Here is a 17,459-nt window from a genome sequence, read left to right on the forward strand (position 1 = left end):
GAAAGAAAGAAAGAAAAATGTACCTAAGTAAAGTGCACCTTAGTAAAGTTGTCTTCATGTTGTGTATGTTCTTTGGCCCATTAGGGTGGTTTTCAGTGTCTGTATATGAATATATTATAATTAACTTTCTAAAAAAGAAAAAAAGAAAAACGTGTCCCTTATAAAGTGAATTATGTGTGAGGTGACCTAACCCTCTTGATACACTGAAACAGCAGCAGTAGGCCTAGTGTTTCTGTGAATTTCATAAATTCTTGGCTTTGAAGAACACTTGAAGAAAAAGATATTCTCAGCCTTTCTATTGGTTAGTAATGCAATAACAGGAAATAGAAGGGCTTGTAAGAAAAAAAAAATCCCTATTAGCTTAGAAATGCTTAATATGCACTTGATTAGCACAGCTTTTCCCCATATCCTTGAACCCAGAGTTCCCACACAAGTTCTCAGAAAGCTGGAGCACGCTGCATGGGGCTTCTGAGCCATGGCTTCTGTCAATGCCATCGGTCCACACGAGGCGGCCAGAACTTAGACCACGCTCCCAGTTATGCCCAGCTAATGCCCCTGCACGTCATTTCCCATAGCCCCCAGAAACTGACACTAGTAAATAGTAAGTGCAGAAAGATGTTCAATGTGATAAGAACTTCAAAAAATTATTAGAATTGTATATAATATATATAGCAATAATTACTAATAATCAAATCACATATTTCATAAGAAATTTAAACAAATGTATGAATTAAAATATAATCAAGGAAACTGAACAGAAAACTATCTAATTTTTATTTTGATGAATTAATGTAATAGTAAAACTTTGTCTACTGGTGTTTCTTAAACTCTTACTTGCCAACATAATCAAGGTAGTATAAAGTTTTAAAATAATTTTTGAATATTTTTCTCAATCAAATGAACATTGTTCTAATACCATTAGTTTATTTAAATATTAAACAATAATAATGACATGTACCTGTTGGTGTCTAAATGGGAATTTAGAGAGCTATATCTTATATAATAAATAATATGGAGTTATTTTTCTAAGTTTCACTATTGGATACTCTACTATAAGGACTTTTAAGTACTTTTATGTAAATATTTTAACACACAGTTTTTAGAATAAGTAGTCATTATTTTTAATAGAAATGCAAATTCTGTCCAGTAAATGAAATTCACATAGACTCTGACCTATTGTGAGCTCTGCCGGCCACCACAGGACTCACCTTGTCTTTCCTTTGCTTTTCATCCTGGTACACTCTCCAGTGTTCCCCATCATCGCTGTAGGCCAGTTTGTAAGACCCAACAAACTGGACATGACCAAAATCTTTAGCTCCTTGTGTGATTATGCCAGTCACTTTGGTAGGGACAAGCAGATCCACCTAGAAGGAGGGATGCACATAATGTAAATGCAGCAATGAAATTAACACAAATTTATAAATTTCTTAAGCTGGAGAGATTAAATACCAAATATGCAAAACTCAAAATCTTCCTGGTTATTTACACAAATATTTTGAACCAGAAGGCTGTGCGGTGGGCATATTTACCATTGGGTAAATATAGTCTTAAGATTCCTTTAGCAGCTATTTGGACCATTTTTAAAGTAAAATTATGCTCACTTCAGTACACCAATTCACTTTATATTAAACTGACTCCTCCATCTTCATATTTTTGGCATAACAGATGTGTCAGGACTGGCAGGACTGAATTAGAGATTGATTATGATCTCTCAGAATTTATGCTTATAATTCAATTTACTGACATTGCTGATCAATTCAATAACAATAAAAGTAAATGCTTCTATGAATTTTAATCAGTTCAAGAATACATGATTAAGCAATGCCAATGACTCCCAGTGAAAAATCCCCTTCTACAAAGCTGTACTCCCAAACAGCCTTGAAGATAATGCCAAGTGCTCTTTAAAAATGGAAGAGGACTAAAAGTATGCTTTTGTGACTTGTAAGATCTGTGCTTGTAATGTGTTCGTTTTGGCAGAATATGCACTTTCAGGCCACGAGACCAGTGGGAACTTAGGAGCCATCGAAATCATCAGAAGTAATTAATGCACACAAGATGAGAAGAACATGTATCTAGAATAGATCAATGATTTACCTCTGTGTTTTTAAAATTTGGACTTATACATCTTACAATTCTAACTTAAGAAATAAATCTAAGAGCCTGTGTTTTCCACGTGAACACCTCTTACAAGGACTTAACATTTGGCTTTATTTGTGCATCTTGATCTATAGCTTCCTCCTCCTACACAAACACCCGCCTGCCTCCACCCATTTCCTGTGCCTACAAGGCTGGCTTCACCCCTGAACTTATCATCTTTGACCATCACCATCCCATGAATGACCTCGGGGCTTTCAGCCACTGTGCCCTTTTGTTTCTACTTCAGGACCCCTGGTCTGCCGACGCAAATAGACATGCTGGGTGAAAAGCAGGCCGCGAATGAGAAGCGCTCTGGGGACGGTGAGCAGAAAGGGCACAGCTAGCCGTGGACACCCCTCAGTAAAGGAATGGAAAAAAATTTCCATTGTGTTAAGGCTTGTGAATGCATATATTGTTAATTCACTTGGATTTTTCCTTACGTTTGTAGAACATGTATTAAAGACATCAAATTGGAAAATGGACTCAGTGAGAGTTTTACCATTAATGTTTTACTAAAATATTTCAGAAAATACGTTATTCTGATGTTCCAAATGTGTATTATTATGTCATCTAAAATACCTTGCATGTTGAATAATGGCAAAAGATCACAAAAATATATTCTAAGCAGGAAATAGTAGGTTATGTTGTTTGTGTGTGTGTGTGTGTGTATGTGTGTGTGTGTGTGAAAGCCTTCTTTAATCTTTTCAATCACCACTGACAGTAAGGTGCTATCTCCATACCACACATCAGGAAAGAGACCTAAGTAACACGAGTTACTTACATAAACCGAAGTAACATCCACGGTGTGGTCAAAAGATAAAGTCAATAAGAGACAGTGCCAGGCTTTAACCTTCGTGTTTCTGATTCAAAGATCCCATAAGGAATCCCACTTTCCTTCAGTGCTTTTCCTCCTGGTCAATGAGATTACAGCGGAACTTTCTGAAGAGGCATAGTACTTATCACACTGACAGCAAGTCTAAGACAATCAAAAGCAACCTTGGATTTACAGTACCAAGAGAGCCCTGTGTTGTACGAATTTCCTCTTTGTTCTTCAGCTGTCTGGGCTTAAAGATATAGATCACTTTTCATATCCTAAATCCAAATCTAATTGCTCAGAGACACTCAGGCAAAGCTGCTGTTCTTCAAAGTCTTCTTCCCATTCTGAGGTTCAAAAAGTGGTAGAAAACAAATCAGAAATTAATCTGTCACAGAACAGTGAAGCGCTGTGTCACCCTCATGGCTGCCAACACACAGGAACTCTGTCTCTCCAAGGTCAGAAATGCCACTGAGGTGACATCTTCAGTCCTGAGTCCCTGGAGCCCTCAGCTCAGGAGATGCAGAGAGGACTCCTGGAGCACCACTCTGAGCAGCTCTTACAGTCAGCCGAGTATCCTGCCAGGGGGGATGCTTTGCTCTCTTGTATGTCCTGGCTCTTTCTAACAGACAGAATGTTCTCCCACTCTACCTGCTCTCTTGCTCTATTTTTTAAAAACCTAAAACTCTTCTTCTTTTTGTTCTAGGGAAGCCAGCTTCTCTACATCAACAGCAGTCTGTTTCAAGCTGGATTTTTTCCTACAATTTGCTGCATTCAACTTAGTTTACCAGGTTGAAGCAATGCTTCTTTCAATATAAAAATAATCAGCAGCTCACGGGTACAATGAGGTTGCAACACAGGGCTGCACGGCACTCATCCGGGGATGCATCAGGACTGCAGGAGCTGGCGTTCAGCATGCAGAGCGTTCGCAGGGAAGTGCATTGCTCAGACTGGTGCTTTCCGTGTGGACAGCCACCATGCTTTCTTACGGAAATCCTTGGCTAAACTTGAACTGCAAACAGCCTAAACTAAACATTTTCTGCTACCTACTCCCTCACATCCCACAGCTGGGTGCCCACAGAACAAGTGTTCTGAGTGCTGGGCTGCCTCAGGGACAGATGTCTGGCTTCGTGTCTCACACTCGGTGTCTCCAGCTGCACAAAACTTACCTCGTAGGTGACACTGCCTCAGTGAACTTTACTGTGTCGCCCTAGAGCTACTTCCGCCTCAGTGTGCTCCCCGGGCATGAAGCAAGCCAAGTAGGAGAGTGCCACGGTAAAGCACGACAGATTGTCCCAGCGGCCTCTCTGTAGATTTATGTGCGAGACATCACTGGTCGAGAAATCAGGGCACTGCCAGTATAGTAACACGTTTATGCTTGCAAAGGAATCTAGTTAAAATTTCTCTCCTGTTTTCAGGAATTAGATCGCAAGCGTCAGAGTATCCCAAAGGGCTGAATAAATCCTGAACAAGCTCCTGACCCTCGCTAAGGCTCACTTTCCTCTTCTGACTAATAGTCTTTATAGCATTATCTTTTGAGAAAATGAAAGTGTTGATTAAATGTGCACAAAAGTATATGGAATACAGTAAGTGCTACCCAAGAAGACCTTGATAACCAGGTAAAATAAATAACACAGAGGAAGGCCCAGGAGTCTGAGAAAACCTTGCTAGAATACAGAAAGGGAGAAATCTGTGGAAGTACTGCTTTGGAGGAAACGTCTGGATTTTACTGTATCTTTATCTTAATTTCAGGATGTATACAAAGATACTCACTTAACTTTTACTCAAATCAAGGAAAATAAGAACCAACTGAAATGCCCATTTGAGTGAAACAGTTAACAAAATTAATATAAACAACTTTCTGACATTTTGCATTCTTAACTAAATATTGATTGTACAATACATTGTTCCAAGAAAGTAGCAAAAGGGAAATAAAACTGCAGATTAGACTGAGTGACTTATCTCACCCTAATAAGAATGCAAACAGGAGAGGAGAGAGGAGGGATATTTACAGAATGAGGCATAAGCGAGACAAAAATATCACTTGAGGGTTAGTTAGCATTATAGCTTTGGGTTGTAAAAGAATGTAATATTCTGTTTGTAAAGTGTAAATATGGTTAGAGCATGGCAAGCACAAAACAGTGGTGGAGAACATCTGCAAGCATTTGTTCAGGCAAGGTCAGGAGAGGCCGTGAGTCCAGCATCTGCCTGGAACAGGACAGCGGTTCACAGGAAGAGTGAGGGCTGGAGAGCACCCTGAGTTCCTTTCTTAGTTCCTTCCTTCCTTCCTTCCTTCCTTCCTTCCTTCCTTCCTTCCTTCCTTCCTTCCTTTTTTGGTGGTACCAAGGACCGAACTCAGGACCTTGTGCTTGCCAGGCAAGCACTTATACCACTGATCTATCTCCCCAGCCAGCGTCCTGACTTTCATGGAGACATTCTTGAAAGGAGAAGATGAAAGCGATTCCCATAGTGAGGTTTGCAAGAGACGCAGACAAAACCAAAGAAATCTATCGCTACTGCACAAAAGTGCCCCACATCTGAAATGTCACTACAATTGAAATGTTCTAGTTTTTGCATGTGATTTAGTTTATGCATTTTATTTACAAAGTTCACATAATAACATAATTACATATTTTATTATCTAGCTTATATAGTTTGTCAGTTAGATTATATAACTTACAACTTCCTGAAGTTTTCTAAAGTCAACTCATTCAACAGGGACAACATAATCATTTGCTATAGTCATCCCTTGATGTCTATAGGGAATTGGATTCCACATCCCCTGTAGACTCTAAAGTTAGAAGCTAAGATCCCCTAATAAAATAACATTGGCATCTGACCTATATCCATATTCTTGCATATATTTTAAATCATCTCTCGATATTTATAACACCTATACAGCCTAAGGGCTATGTAAACAGGAGCTATACAATAAAGAACAGTGATTAAAAGGTCTGTAGTTTTAGGAAAAAGTATTTCAACCTACAATATTTTGGAACGATGAATGTTCCACTCACAGGCCCAGAAACATAACTGTTTTCAGAAATTGAGTTATAGGCCCAGGGAGATGGCTTAGCAGAATAAGCGCTTCCCTGGCAAGTGCAAGGGCCTGAGTTCAACCCCTGGTTCTGCCCCACCCCCCCAAAAAAAAAAAAGAAAAAGAAATTGAGTTATAGGAAAAAAATGTTTAGATAATGTTTTGTTTTCAATATTTTTTCAACCTTAACATTATAAGAAATAATTGTATACAACTACATTTAAGAAAATAAAAAACCCCTATTCTCGGCTTCTGAACACTGTTGTTGGCTATCACGTGTTTAGCCCATCTGTCGTCTGTGCGTGCAGCCCCTACAGCTAGCAGCAGCTAATGAGGAAGCACTACGTAACCTCTGCCTCCGAGTTGAACTGGTAACTCAGAGCCTCAGAATCTTTAAAGTTCCACAGCGTTCTAAGCACCCATTCTTCTTTTTACCATGGCTGAGCCAAATTTTAGCTTCCAGCCAGGATGTTAAATATTTAAAATAGCAATTTTTTTTCTTATCATAATTTAAAAATACACAAATAAAACCAAACTAAATCATACAATCAAAATAGCCTTTCTGGGCAGGGGCAATTGCTGGCGGTCTGAGCGCCAGCCTGCAAGCACAAGAACCCAGGGTTCTATTATCTGTACCACATGCATTGCTGGCCCTGCCCCAAGCCAGCCACCGAAACCCGTGGCTATAATCCCAGGGATGGGGAGGCTGAGACAGGAGGATCACTATGAGGCTGAGCTGCGGAGCGAGATCCTGCACCAAAAATACTCAAAACAATTAAAACAAAATACCCTTCCCAAGAACAGAGGGAATCTCTGCTGTAGCATGTGTTGTGGCTTGCTGCCTCTCCCAGGTACGATGCGGGGAGCTCACGGCACGCATCCTGCCCTCAGCGATCGTCCAGGAGCAGGCTTCGGGAGTCGTCTGTCCTTGTCGGGAATCCAAATACCCTGGTATCATCTTCCCTAAACTCAAAATTGCCGTAATTCCGTACTTGAAAATCTGTGATCGCAGCACGCACAGAGCTTTGTGCCAACTGGGCTGCACCTTGGGACTGCAGTCAGCTGAGGACTAGTTTTACAAGGTTTGCTGAGAATCAGAGGGATAGTTCACCTGCATAATTTTACTGAGAATGTGAGATTGCATGCTAACTAGGAGCATTTTATATTTAACAGCTTTTATGCCGATAATCTTTTCAATAGTAATGCAATCTTACATGCTATATATAACAAATTAGAAACACAGAGATAAACTTTGGAAACGTCAGGTAAAATCAACATTTGCCTTCCCTATTCATATATGTTATGTAGAAAAAATTGTTGTTCTTAGCATTTGAAAAACATTGAGTATCAGGTGTCTGCTTACACATTTCATTCCTATTTGTAGACAAACAGGTTGCTGTTCCTTCCCTAACATTTATGAGTAAATATTTTTTTAAAGCTTTTCTGGCTGTAGAAGTCATTGTAAACATTTACCAGGTTCAGTCACTTGGAAGTCAAAACAGCTATTCACCCTCGCCTTCAGTTTTCCCTTAAAAATCCTCCCATCAGCTTCTCCTTCCCTCCTGTTGGCACAGAACACCTGACATCAAGAAGACAAGTTAGAAGGATTGATGTTACTTAATCAAAGAAAATTCTTTCAATATAAACATAAGATTTCCAAGGAGGCATACTTGTTGGTAAAGGGGACATAAGGACTGCATTTACAATTACAATTCCATGCAGGGTCTACCTCTGTTAACTCCCTCACATGCTTATTTTAGAGATTCCCAACTCTCGTGTATCCTCATACAGTTAGCTCACAGCAATCTATGAGCTTCTGTGTACTCCTCTTCCCATAAGTATTTTACAAATAAGAATAATAAATGATGATACTAATAACGTAGCACTTAACGGCTCTGCACCATTGTCTACTTCGGGTGTGTGAGGTATGACAATTATTTTACCAGTCCCTTATTGATACTCTTTTAATTTATTTTCTTTTTTATCTTTATAAAAGACAATATGAAGCTAGAGGGTGTGGGGTGAGAGGGAATAGCTGGGGATGAAACAACTAAAATACATGGTATGCTCGTACGAACCTGCCGAAGTGCAATCCGTTAATCGGTACATCAGCACGCATTATAAATATGTGGAAAAACAGACTAACTTCATGGATAGCTCTGTTTGCTCGTTGGCACGACCGTTTTTCTGTAGACACGACCTTCCTTTTGCAATACTTTATATATTATTGGATTTGTCTGCAGACATTGCACACTTCCACCTTCGGTCTATAAGGATCCTTTCCTTGTCTGCTCATCAAGCCTATGCTTTTGAAAGTGGCTTTTTTATGCTTATTATGGGTACACAGCACAAAGAGACATTTAATTTGCATGAATTGCCCAGTGTCACTAATGCTGTGTACGTACAGACTTTTCAAAGGTCCTTCATCTATTATCTACAGAATAAAAACTGGTCAGTTCTTGAGACTAACTTACATGATGTCAGTTTATGGCTTCTATTACACGTGTCATAGTTTATTCCTAATTTGCCACGTAGATTTATTTTACTGTTGAAACACAAGTTTTCAAATATTATCACTCAAATTTACCACTGCTTATTTTTGTGTGGCTATCATAAGGATATTTTCTTTGATTAGGTAAGTTAAAATTATTTGCATATTTTATCATGAGCTCTAGATTTTTCATTTTAAGTTTTCTTTTATTCTTTTTCTCTCAGTTTAACATGCGAAGCATCACTGTGGTCTCAGGCTCACATTGGCTGCTGGCTTACGCCAGAGTTTATTTCTCTGTATTTCTCTTGTATGATTTAGGATTGCACTATGCTTTCTCATAAGAAAGAGTAGTGCACTAGGGGGCTACGAGGAAGCGTAGCAGCAGCGCACCCAGCCTACACCAGGGTGTCAATGAATGAATAATATTTGTTTACTAATCCGCTTTTACGTTCTGTTCCCCTGTCTCCCTGCTTCTTATAGGGTTTACTTTTTTAAACTTGAAGTCAATATAATTAAGCACTGTCATTCCCTAAGATATAGCAGTGAGGATCCCTTTTACTATGTTTCAGTAGAAAGAAATGGGCTTCTACAGTAGACTGGGCTCTTGGAAAGGACAATGAACTCAAAATGTATTTTGTCATATGTTCTAAAATACTTCTGGTTTATTTGGCTTCCCACTCTCCAAGGTAAATTTTCTAAAATCTTATTCCTTAGGTTTTAGTTTTCCTATTTGCAATATTTTTTAGTTTTCCTATTTGGAATATTTTGGTTTTTAATTATTCTCCCCTATATTCTGAGTTTCTCCATTTTGTTCTTAATAAACTAAATTTTATTTTTAGTTATATAACTTTCCTTTTAAATTTTAAGTTGTCTTTGAAACACATTACTCAGCGTTCTCTTTCCCTAATATTTTATGAATCAAAAACATCTTTATTATATTCTAATAACCAACTTGCTGTGTAGAAGATGATCTCCTTTCATAGTTTTTCTTTAGAATGTTAGAATGCTGCCCACTGTTGTGCTGCATCGAGTACTAGAATTATAGGTCCTGTATCTCCTTATGCTCTCTGCCTCATTACAAGAGCGGAGCCAGCCCTGCTGTTGACCCACCAGCCACTGGGGTCCTCTCTCCCCGCCCAGGAGTCACGCACTCGGCGGCAACATTCCTTCAGATTTGAGCTAGCACAGCTGCCTCTGGACAAGCGTACATTTATGAAGTACTACTGAAGTGGATCTGAATTCAGTACACCTCCTATGGCTATTTTCCTCCAAATACAGGAAGAATAATGTTTTATGTTAACTTAATTATTTAATTTGCCTTTTTGAGAAAGGTCTTGCTATGCAGTTTAGGCTGGCCTTACAGATACTTTGTTGTCCAGGCTGCTCTCCAACTCACAATAATCTGCCTTGCCTCAGCCTTCCCAGTGCTGGGATTATAGGCATATGCCACCACACCCAGCTTTTAAGGATAATTTATTTTTTGATGACACAAAGTTTAATGAATTCTGTTATTTTTCATTTAGTGGAGATTAGGCTTAAATAACAACACCCATTGCTTTCTTTACTTTTTCTCTTACTTATAATTTACTTCTCGTGTCAAAATCAGTCTTTCCTCTGAAGATGTAAAATCACAGCTTGGTTTCCACCATCCAGCAGGTGTTTCAGTGGATATGTGCTGCGTGAATAGCTTCACACCGTGGCAGCCCATAACTTTGTGCGGCTAGTGGGTCTTCTAACCACCCTGGCCAGGTGTGTAGCAGCGGGCTTGCAATTCCTTTCATGGATGAAGTGGAGGATTCAGAACCAAAGCACTGGTCCTGGTGTGGCATTTCTGGTTGTGGGAAAGCTGCTGCTGGGCTCTGGGTTTGGGCCATAGTTTTTCTTTCTTAATTTTTAAAAATTTATTTATTTATTTATTTATTTATTTATTTATTTATTTGGCCCAGGTTCTCACTATGCGGCTCGGACTCAGTGATCCTCCTGTGTCAGCCTCCCCCGGGCTGGGATTACAGGGATGTGCTACCACCCCTGCTTTTGGTAGCCAACATGGCACAGGATTGACATGGCATGTGGTACGAGGGATTGAAGCAGCATCTTGCTTTTGCCAGGCAAGTTTTGCTTAGACTATGGAGCTATCTCCTCGGGCCAGGTCACAGATTTTCTGATGGCGATATCAGAATTGCCACATTGTAGTGACAGGAGTTTCTATCCAGGCCATGGACAGGCATCGATAGGCAACCTGGTGCGCACGTCTTCGCGGGCCTGTTTTGAGTGTGGAAGGGTGTCGGAGGCTGCAGGCACAATCAAGCCTTGAAGCTGAATGCGTTAAGAGGGCGTGAGGAAGCGTGAGGAAGCGCTGGAGCGTGGGGGAGGAGGCCTGCGCAGCGGCTCTCCAGGGGAAGCCCCAAAGTCGCCTTCGGGAAAACGTTCTCAAGAAGTCCATGTCTCTTCATTACATTTCAAAGAAATTTAAAAGATACAATCAGCTCCAAATATAAACCTCATTAATAAACACATTTGCAGTTAATAAAGTAAAGATCAGCTCTAGTGCCCTTGCACTGATTCGCTTCAATCATGCGCTAGTAAGAGAAAATAGCTTGATTTTTCTATTCTTTTCATAATGAACAGTTCTTTGCAACATTATATAAAATCTTATTTTCAAATTGTTTTCTCAAATAATTATAGTTACAAGAAGCTAAAGTTGACTTCAAGTTAACAGATGAGCTATTATCCAATCTAAGACCTCTATTAGAAGGAATAAAATATATTGGAAGAAAAATATAAAACCTTGAAAACTTGTAGGGCGAACAGTCACGTTTTTCTTACTGCATTATGGAAAGTAGCTTTCCGCTGACTCATGAAAGCTCAGGCCCTCCTGGAAGAGCAGCATTAGCAAAGCTTGTTATTCGCCTTTCAGGCCTGATTGGGATTAGGCTAGGAACTTTGACTGATCCCTCAAAGAGCAATTCAGGGTGGTGCCTAATTGAATTAGTCTATAATTGATAGGGTCATTATTAGTTGGTTAATGGACATTTAATACAAGTCTTTGATCAAAGAGCATTATGCCATTCAACGAAGATTGCTTAGACACATTAATTACAGCGGTCCAGAGCCCGAATGGAGTGGGATACAAAGAATAAGGCTGGCACTTGCTTTGTATGTGATGGAGAAAACAATGACATTACTTTCAAGTATCAATCAAGAACTTTCTTATTTTGTGCTTTTTGTGTGAGCGCTGTCTAGGTGTAAATTGTGTTAGCATCATTCAGAAAGATAAAGATTCACCAACTTCTGGATGACCACCGTAAACACATCAGCAGGCAGAATTTGGAAGATGGTTTACATTAGAAAAGGTATAATATCTTCAACAATTATTTCATTGAATATAATTTTAACAAAGGTCTTATAATTTTTATGGCCATTACAACAGGTGAGAGAGAAACACTTTAGTGAGCAGCATTTATACACAAACAGATGTACTATTTGCATGGTCACATAAAGACTTTTTGTTCTGTAATAAACTAAAAGTATAAGAACGTTGCAAACGAAACATCTACTGCACAAAGAATACTGATACACAAATCTCGTTGTGTGTCCTATACACTAAGAGGTCCTTAAAAGTCAGGAAATCTGGCAGGATACTCCATGTATTTTGGGGGTGTCCCTTTTACTGGAAGAGCTATGCACTTCTTGTCCATAGAAGCCTGCTTTTCCCATAAGTTGCAAGCCATCCACACATCACCGCTCTTCCTTCTGTTTCATCAGACCACACAAGCTGTGCCGCAAGTCCTTTCCCCTTCCCTGGATACCTGCGTGAGCTTAGGGACCGACCCGTAGGCTAGACCAGCAGCAACGATGTGAAGAAACCTGGACACAACATCTGTTTCCTTGATCCTACCAAAGCATGCAGCTTTAGGAAAATTCAACACCAATGCTGGAGCTAAGAAACAGAAGGGCAGCTCAGAGGCTCGCAGGCACTGGTCAGCAGAGGGGGAGGTGACCTAGAAAATAGGGAACAACCTGTGGATAGCAGCTCTGAGCTGCACAGAACAGGAAGCGGACTTCCTGAAGAAGAATCTATTGAAATAACACTGGGAATGGATCTCACTCCAGAAAGAATGGTGAATAATAAGAAATGCTAGAGGGGTGTGGGGAAAAAAGAAGACTTCTCCACTGTTGGTGGGAGTGCAAGCTGGTGAACAACTGTGGAAATCAGTGTGGAGATTCCTCAAAACGCTAGGATTAGAGGTTCCACTCAAGCCAGTTATTCTTCTCCTGGGTATTTTTCCAGAAGAACTGAAAACATCACACCACGGGAATATATGTGCACCCATGTTTATTGCAGCGCGGTTTGTCATACCTAAATCTTAGAAACAACTCAAATGCTCATCCACTGAGGAACGGAGAGAAAAGAAGTGGCAATAGTATGTAGTGGAGTACTACTGAGCTATAAAAAGGATAAACTCAAGGCTTTTATAGGTAAATGGATGCAACTAGAGACCGTACTCATAAGTGAAATAAATCAGACCCCCAAGTACAAACATCATTTTGTCTCCCTAGTAAAAGAACCTGAAAGAGTAAATAAAATCTGAAAGGTACAACACATACTATAAAAGGGAGAGAGTCTGTTCAAAGGAAGAAACAAGTGGAATGAGGGAAAAGGAGAAAAGAAAAAGGAAGGGAAAGAAATACATATGCATATATACAGGGTAGCTTGGATAACTTTACTTCTGATTTCTGCTGGTCTATCAAAAAGAGCAGTCAATGCCTAATTTTTACTCTCTCCTTTTAATTAATTAATTAATTAATTAATTATGTTTTGTATTTTAGGGAAGAGTCTACAGGGTATGCAGGGTCTCACTACTAGATTAGATTTGCAGTGATCCACCTGTTTACAGCCTCCCAAGAGCTGAGATTACAGGCATGTGCCACCACGCACATTTCGATTGTCTCAGCGTGCACTAGGCCCAGGCCAGCACCGCAGGCCGGGAGATCGAACCCCCTACATTTGGCTGGCCCCTCACCTTTTAATTGTTTAAATATTTTTGGACTTATTTTGCATGTTTATATCTGGTAATCCGAGCAACTAATTTGAAGACAACACTCTGCAATACAGCAACCATTGTGGCATTCCTGTAATTTTATTCAGTGAAATTCTTTATCATTTGTTTTCTTTACCTTTTTTTTAAATTCTCTTAAAAACAAACAACAGCACCAACAACACAAAACTTTTGCCCCAAGAAGGATCTCAAAGACTTTTCAGACCTTGAAGATCCAAAAGACAGAGCGCACACACTTACTGGACAAAAGGAATGCACGTTACTCCGGTTCTTGTGCATGGCTGCGTATTTGGTCGTGTGGGCAGCGCCGTGTTTGATAAGCAGGACCAGGCTCCAGCCCACCCCCGCCCCGCCCTCCCGGATCGTCATGGTTTCGGTCCGCACAAATCACGTAGGCTTGGGTTAAAAAGCAGGTATGGCAGGGCAATGGGAAAGCCCAGTGCTCTGGGACACGGAGACAGGAGTATCGAAGCTTCAAGCCCAGCCTGGAATCTCAGCAACTTAGTGAAAATTTGTCTCAAAGTAAAAAATAATTTAATAATAACCAAGCCAGGGGAGTAGCTCAATTGCTCAATTCCTTGTATCTCAAAAAAAAAAAAAAAAAAAAAAGAGCTTTGGTTGCAAGATGTATTATTAAATATTCATAAAATCTAATTTTTTTATTTATACTAATTTGTTTCAGGTATAAATAACTTAATCATATTATGCTGCTATTGATGGAGTGTTTGTTTCCAGCAGAATAAGTAGCAACCACTACGCACTTGAAGTTCTGATCTCATAAAATTCTGCTTTAGCTCCCGATTTCTACTTGCCACTGACTGTACTTATTACAGTATCTGAAGCACATGGGCTCTGGCTGCAGCTGGAAGACATATTTCTACTAAATTCTATGCACAGTGTGGGCTGGATACACCTACAAAGGAGCCCAAGGAAAATGCACTTGTTATGCTGGAAACGTTCTGGCTTGAATAGAAAATGCGCAACTTCTTTTAAATATGCTGCTCTTGGGCTAGGGACCTAAGTGTCTGCCTGGCAAGCCCGAGGACCCGGGTCCAATCCCCAGTACTGCATGACATGCTGGTCCAGAGCTATGCTGGCCCTGAAACCAGGAGTGGTGGCGCACGCCTGTAATCCCAGTGCTGGGGTGGCCGAGACAGGAGGATCACTATGCGTCTGAGCTGGGTAGGGAGACCCTGTACCAAACAAACAAACAAACAAATAAATAAATAAGCTGCTCTTGCTAGCAAATAATAAGATGCTCATACATTCCCTCTTTGGAGAAGTGGTCCTGTATGGATGGAATTATCATATCCAGGTTTATCTGAGAACTCGCACAAGGCCAAATTTCCTTGGGCAAGTAGCTGTAAATACTCTTGGATTTTGAAACCTACATTATTTAACTCTAAGACACTCCATGCACTATGCTTTCTATTACCAAAAAATAGCTCATGAACTGTAATCTTAAATTAGATGTGGGATTGATAAATAATTTCAAGCTCATTATATTAACATATTTAATTTTTGCCTATGTAGTGAAGAGTTTTCAATCTTTAAACCTTCTAGCTCATTTCATCTAGAGCTTACTTCTAGATTTAAATAAAGTATTCATTGAGACACCCTCACTGGTTAAACACCACTGACATAACCCTCTTTGGTATCCCACTGGAAGCTTTAGGCTCAAAATTCTTGTCATTTTTTTGTAAATTCTTTTACCCTTCTCCTTCCCCCTCTGCTCCCCCTCTCCTATCCTCTTTCTTCTTTTTCTGTATTGAGCCTCACTATAAGCTCACTTTGTAGCCCGGGCTGGTCTTCAACTTGCAGCGGTTCTTCTGCCTCAGCTTCCTGAGTTATGGGACTACACCTTACTAAAACTCCTGTTACTTTAGACACAATTTGAAAAAGGAAATCGAAAGTGACAAAATAGAGAAGTGAAATATAATTTCCTTTTATTTGATTAGATAAATGTTTAAAGGTTTGGAAATCCTAAGAAAATTTTACTGCAATCCAAACACTGATTCAAGACAAAAGAAAAATCAAGTGAATTTATTAGGTCTAATGACTTGTAACATACCATATCTGAGATTATTTTAAAACAGAACCCATCAGCTAGAGAACATAAAACCAAAAGCAGAAAAAAAAAAAAAACACCCAAAAAACCCTTCATTCTCAAAAGTAGCTCACAAGCTTTGACTCCTAAGCTTCCAGCTGCTCTATATAAAGAGGTTAATTTTTCTTCCCATAATGGAGAAATCTGGTGCATTTCAAGAAATTCTGGAACGTTTACGAGTTTAGAAATCCAAACAGAAGCTTGGCCACATCTGTATGTTAAACAGAATCATTCTAGCGCCAACATAAGTGACTTCACAAAGTCCCTCTAAGGGAACAGGGGACACTCAGAATAGAGGTCACACATACAGTTTACTACCATTTTAATACTCCATGTTCTAAAAAGCATGGTCCTGGGCTTCAATTAATTCTTTCAAACTCCTTTGTAGAGTAAACTTCCTTTAAATAGTCACAAAAGATGACATTAACCATCATGTGAACAATATGCCTTAGGGACAGGAACTATCTTGTTGGGAAGACAGTACACGCTAAGTTGTAAAGAATAATTCTGAAATAACATGGTCTTTTGAAAATGATTACATAACAACTAATACAGTTGTATTTTCTATATGGGAATAATAATTTTAAATAACTATGATAAGATGTACACTCTAAAATATATTCAATATTTCTGAATGGAGAATGCTTTATGATATCATTTTGTGCAGCTATATTTTAATTAAGAAATTTTCCTTCCATTATTTATTTCCTACACAAGTTTAAAATCTGAATAAGTGTTCAGTTCTATCAAGTTCTAGGACTGTTCGTTTTGATAATACCATGCAGATTTCTCCTTTAATGAATACTTGATGAACACTTACCAAGCTCACAACTATTGGAGATTGAGAACTACAGTGAATGTTTACCTTTTAAAAAATGTACTATAAAAAAGACGCATGGCAATTAATCCTCCATGAAGCATGGCAGTACTCGCGCTTGCTTCAAATCCACCTATCCCACACTTCTTGCCACTTTCTGAAGCAGCTCTTTCTGCAAGTTCTCTTTCCTGAGTGTCTCTAGTGCCATCTAGGCTACCCCCATGTTCTCAGTTGATTCTAGGCATTTTCCTTTTACGGTCACCATGACTTTGTGGAAGAGACAGAAGACTGGAGAACCAGAGCCAGTGAATATGGTGGGGGAGGACATGGCTCACGTCTCTGTGAGCTCGGCTTTTCCTTGGTAGTCCGAGAGAGGAATGCTCACTGTGCTGTAGACCACATGTGAAAGAGGACTCCCAGAACAGGAAGGGTGGGACAAGTGTACAGGAAGCCGGAGTGAGTGTTTCGAAGGGGATTGCAGGCAGTGTGTCTTTCAGTGTAGTATTTCTTTTTTAAACAGGGCTTCATTGTCTAGTTAAGTTGGCCTTGAGCTCACTATTTAGCCCAGTCTGGCCATGTACTCTTGGTGATCCACCTGGTAAGATTACAGGAATGTACCACTATGCCCAGCTTGCAATCATTCTTTTAAAATTAAATATTCACCATTTATTGATCCTCTCTTGCCTAACTTTGATAATTCTTGCCGGAATGTTTTTCACCTCTTCCTACTTCACCCAGTTGTCTACCAAATCCCGTTTTGAGTTTCCTTATTTTTCAAAATAGTTTTCTCAGACACAACTGTACTATTAAATAGCAATACTTGTATTTAGTTTTAAATAAGTTTTTTTTGTTTTTTTTTTCCTTGAACCAGGGATTGAACTCAGGCCCTTGAACTTGCCAGGCAAGTGCTTAATCTACTGAGCTATCTCCCTGGTCCCTTAAATAGCATTTAAAAGGTATTTAAAAAGCATCTTACACACATCTTCTGTTACTTGCT

At 39.6% G+C, this 17,459-nt stretch overlaps 1 protein-coding gene across 2 annotated transcripts in view; it reads right to left on the bottom strand.

Moving 5' to 3' along the window:
- Positions 1–17,459, bottom strand: part of Edil3 (EGF like repeats and discoidin domains 3) — a 468,998-nt gene that overhangs the window by 34,098 nt on the left and 417,441 nt on the right. For both annotated transcript variants that reach the window (XM_023700990.1, XM_023700989.1), the window contains one exon: positions 1,209–1,364. In XM_023700990.1, the coding sequence (XP_023556758.1) occupies positions 1,209–1,364 (156 nt within the window). The remainder of the gene's footprint in view (positions 1–1,208; positions 1,365–17,459) is intronic.

This window comes from Octodon degus, unplaced genomic scaffold (assembly GCF_000260255.1).
Source record: "Octodon degus isolate 3935 unplaced genomic scaffold, OctDeg1.0 scaffold00129, whole genome shotgun sequence".
Taxonomy (NCBI): domain Eukaryota; kingdom Metazoa; phylum Chordata; class Mammalia; order Rodentia; family Octodontidae; genus Octodon; species Octodon degus.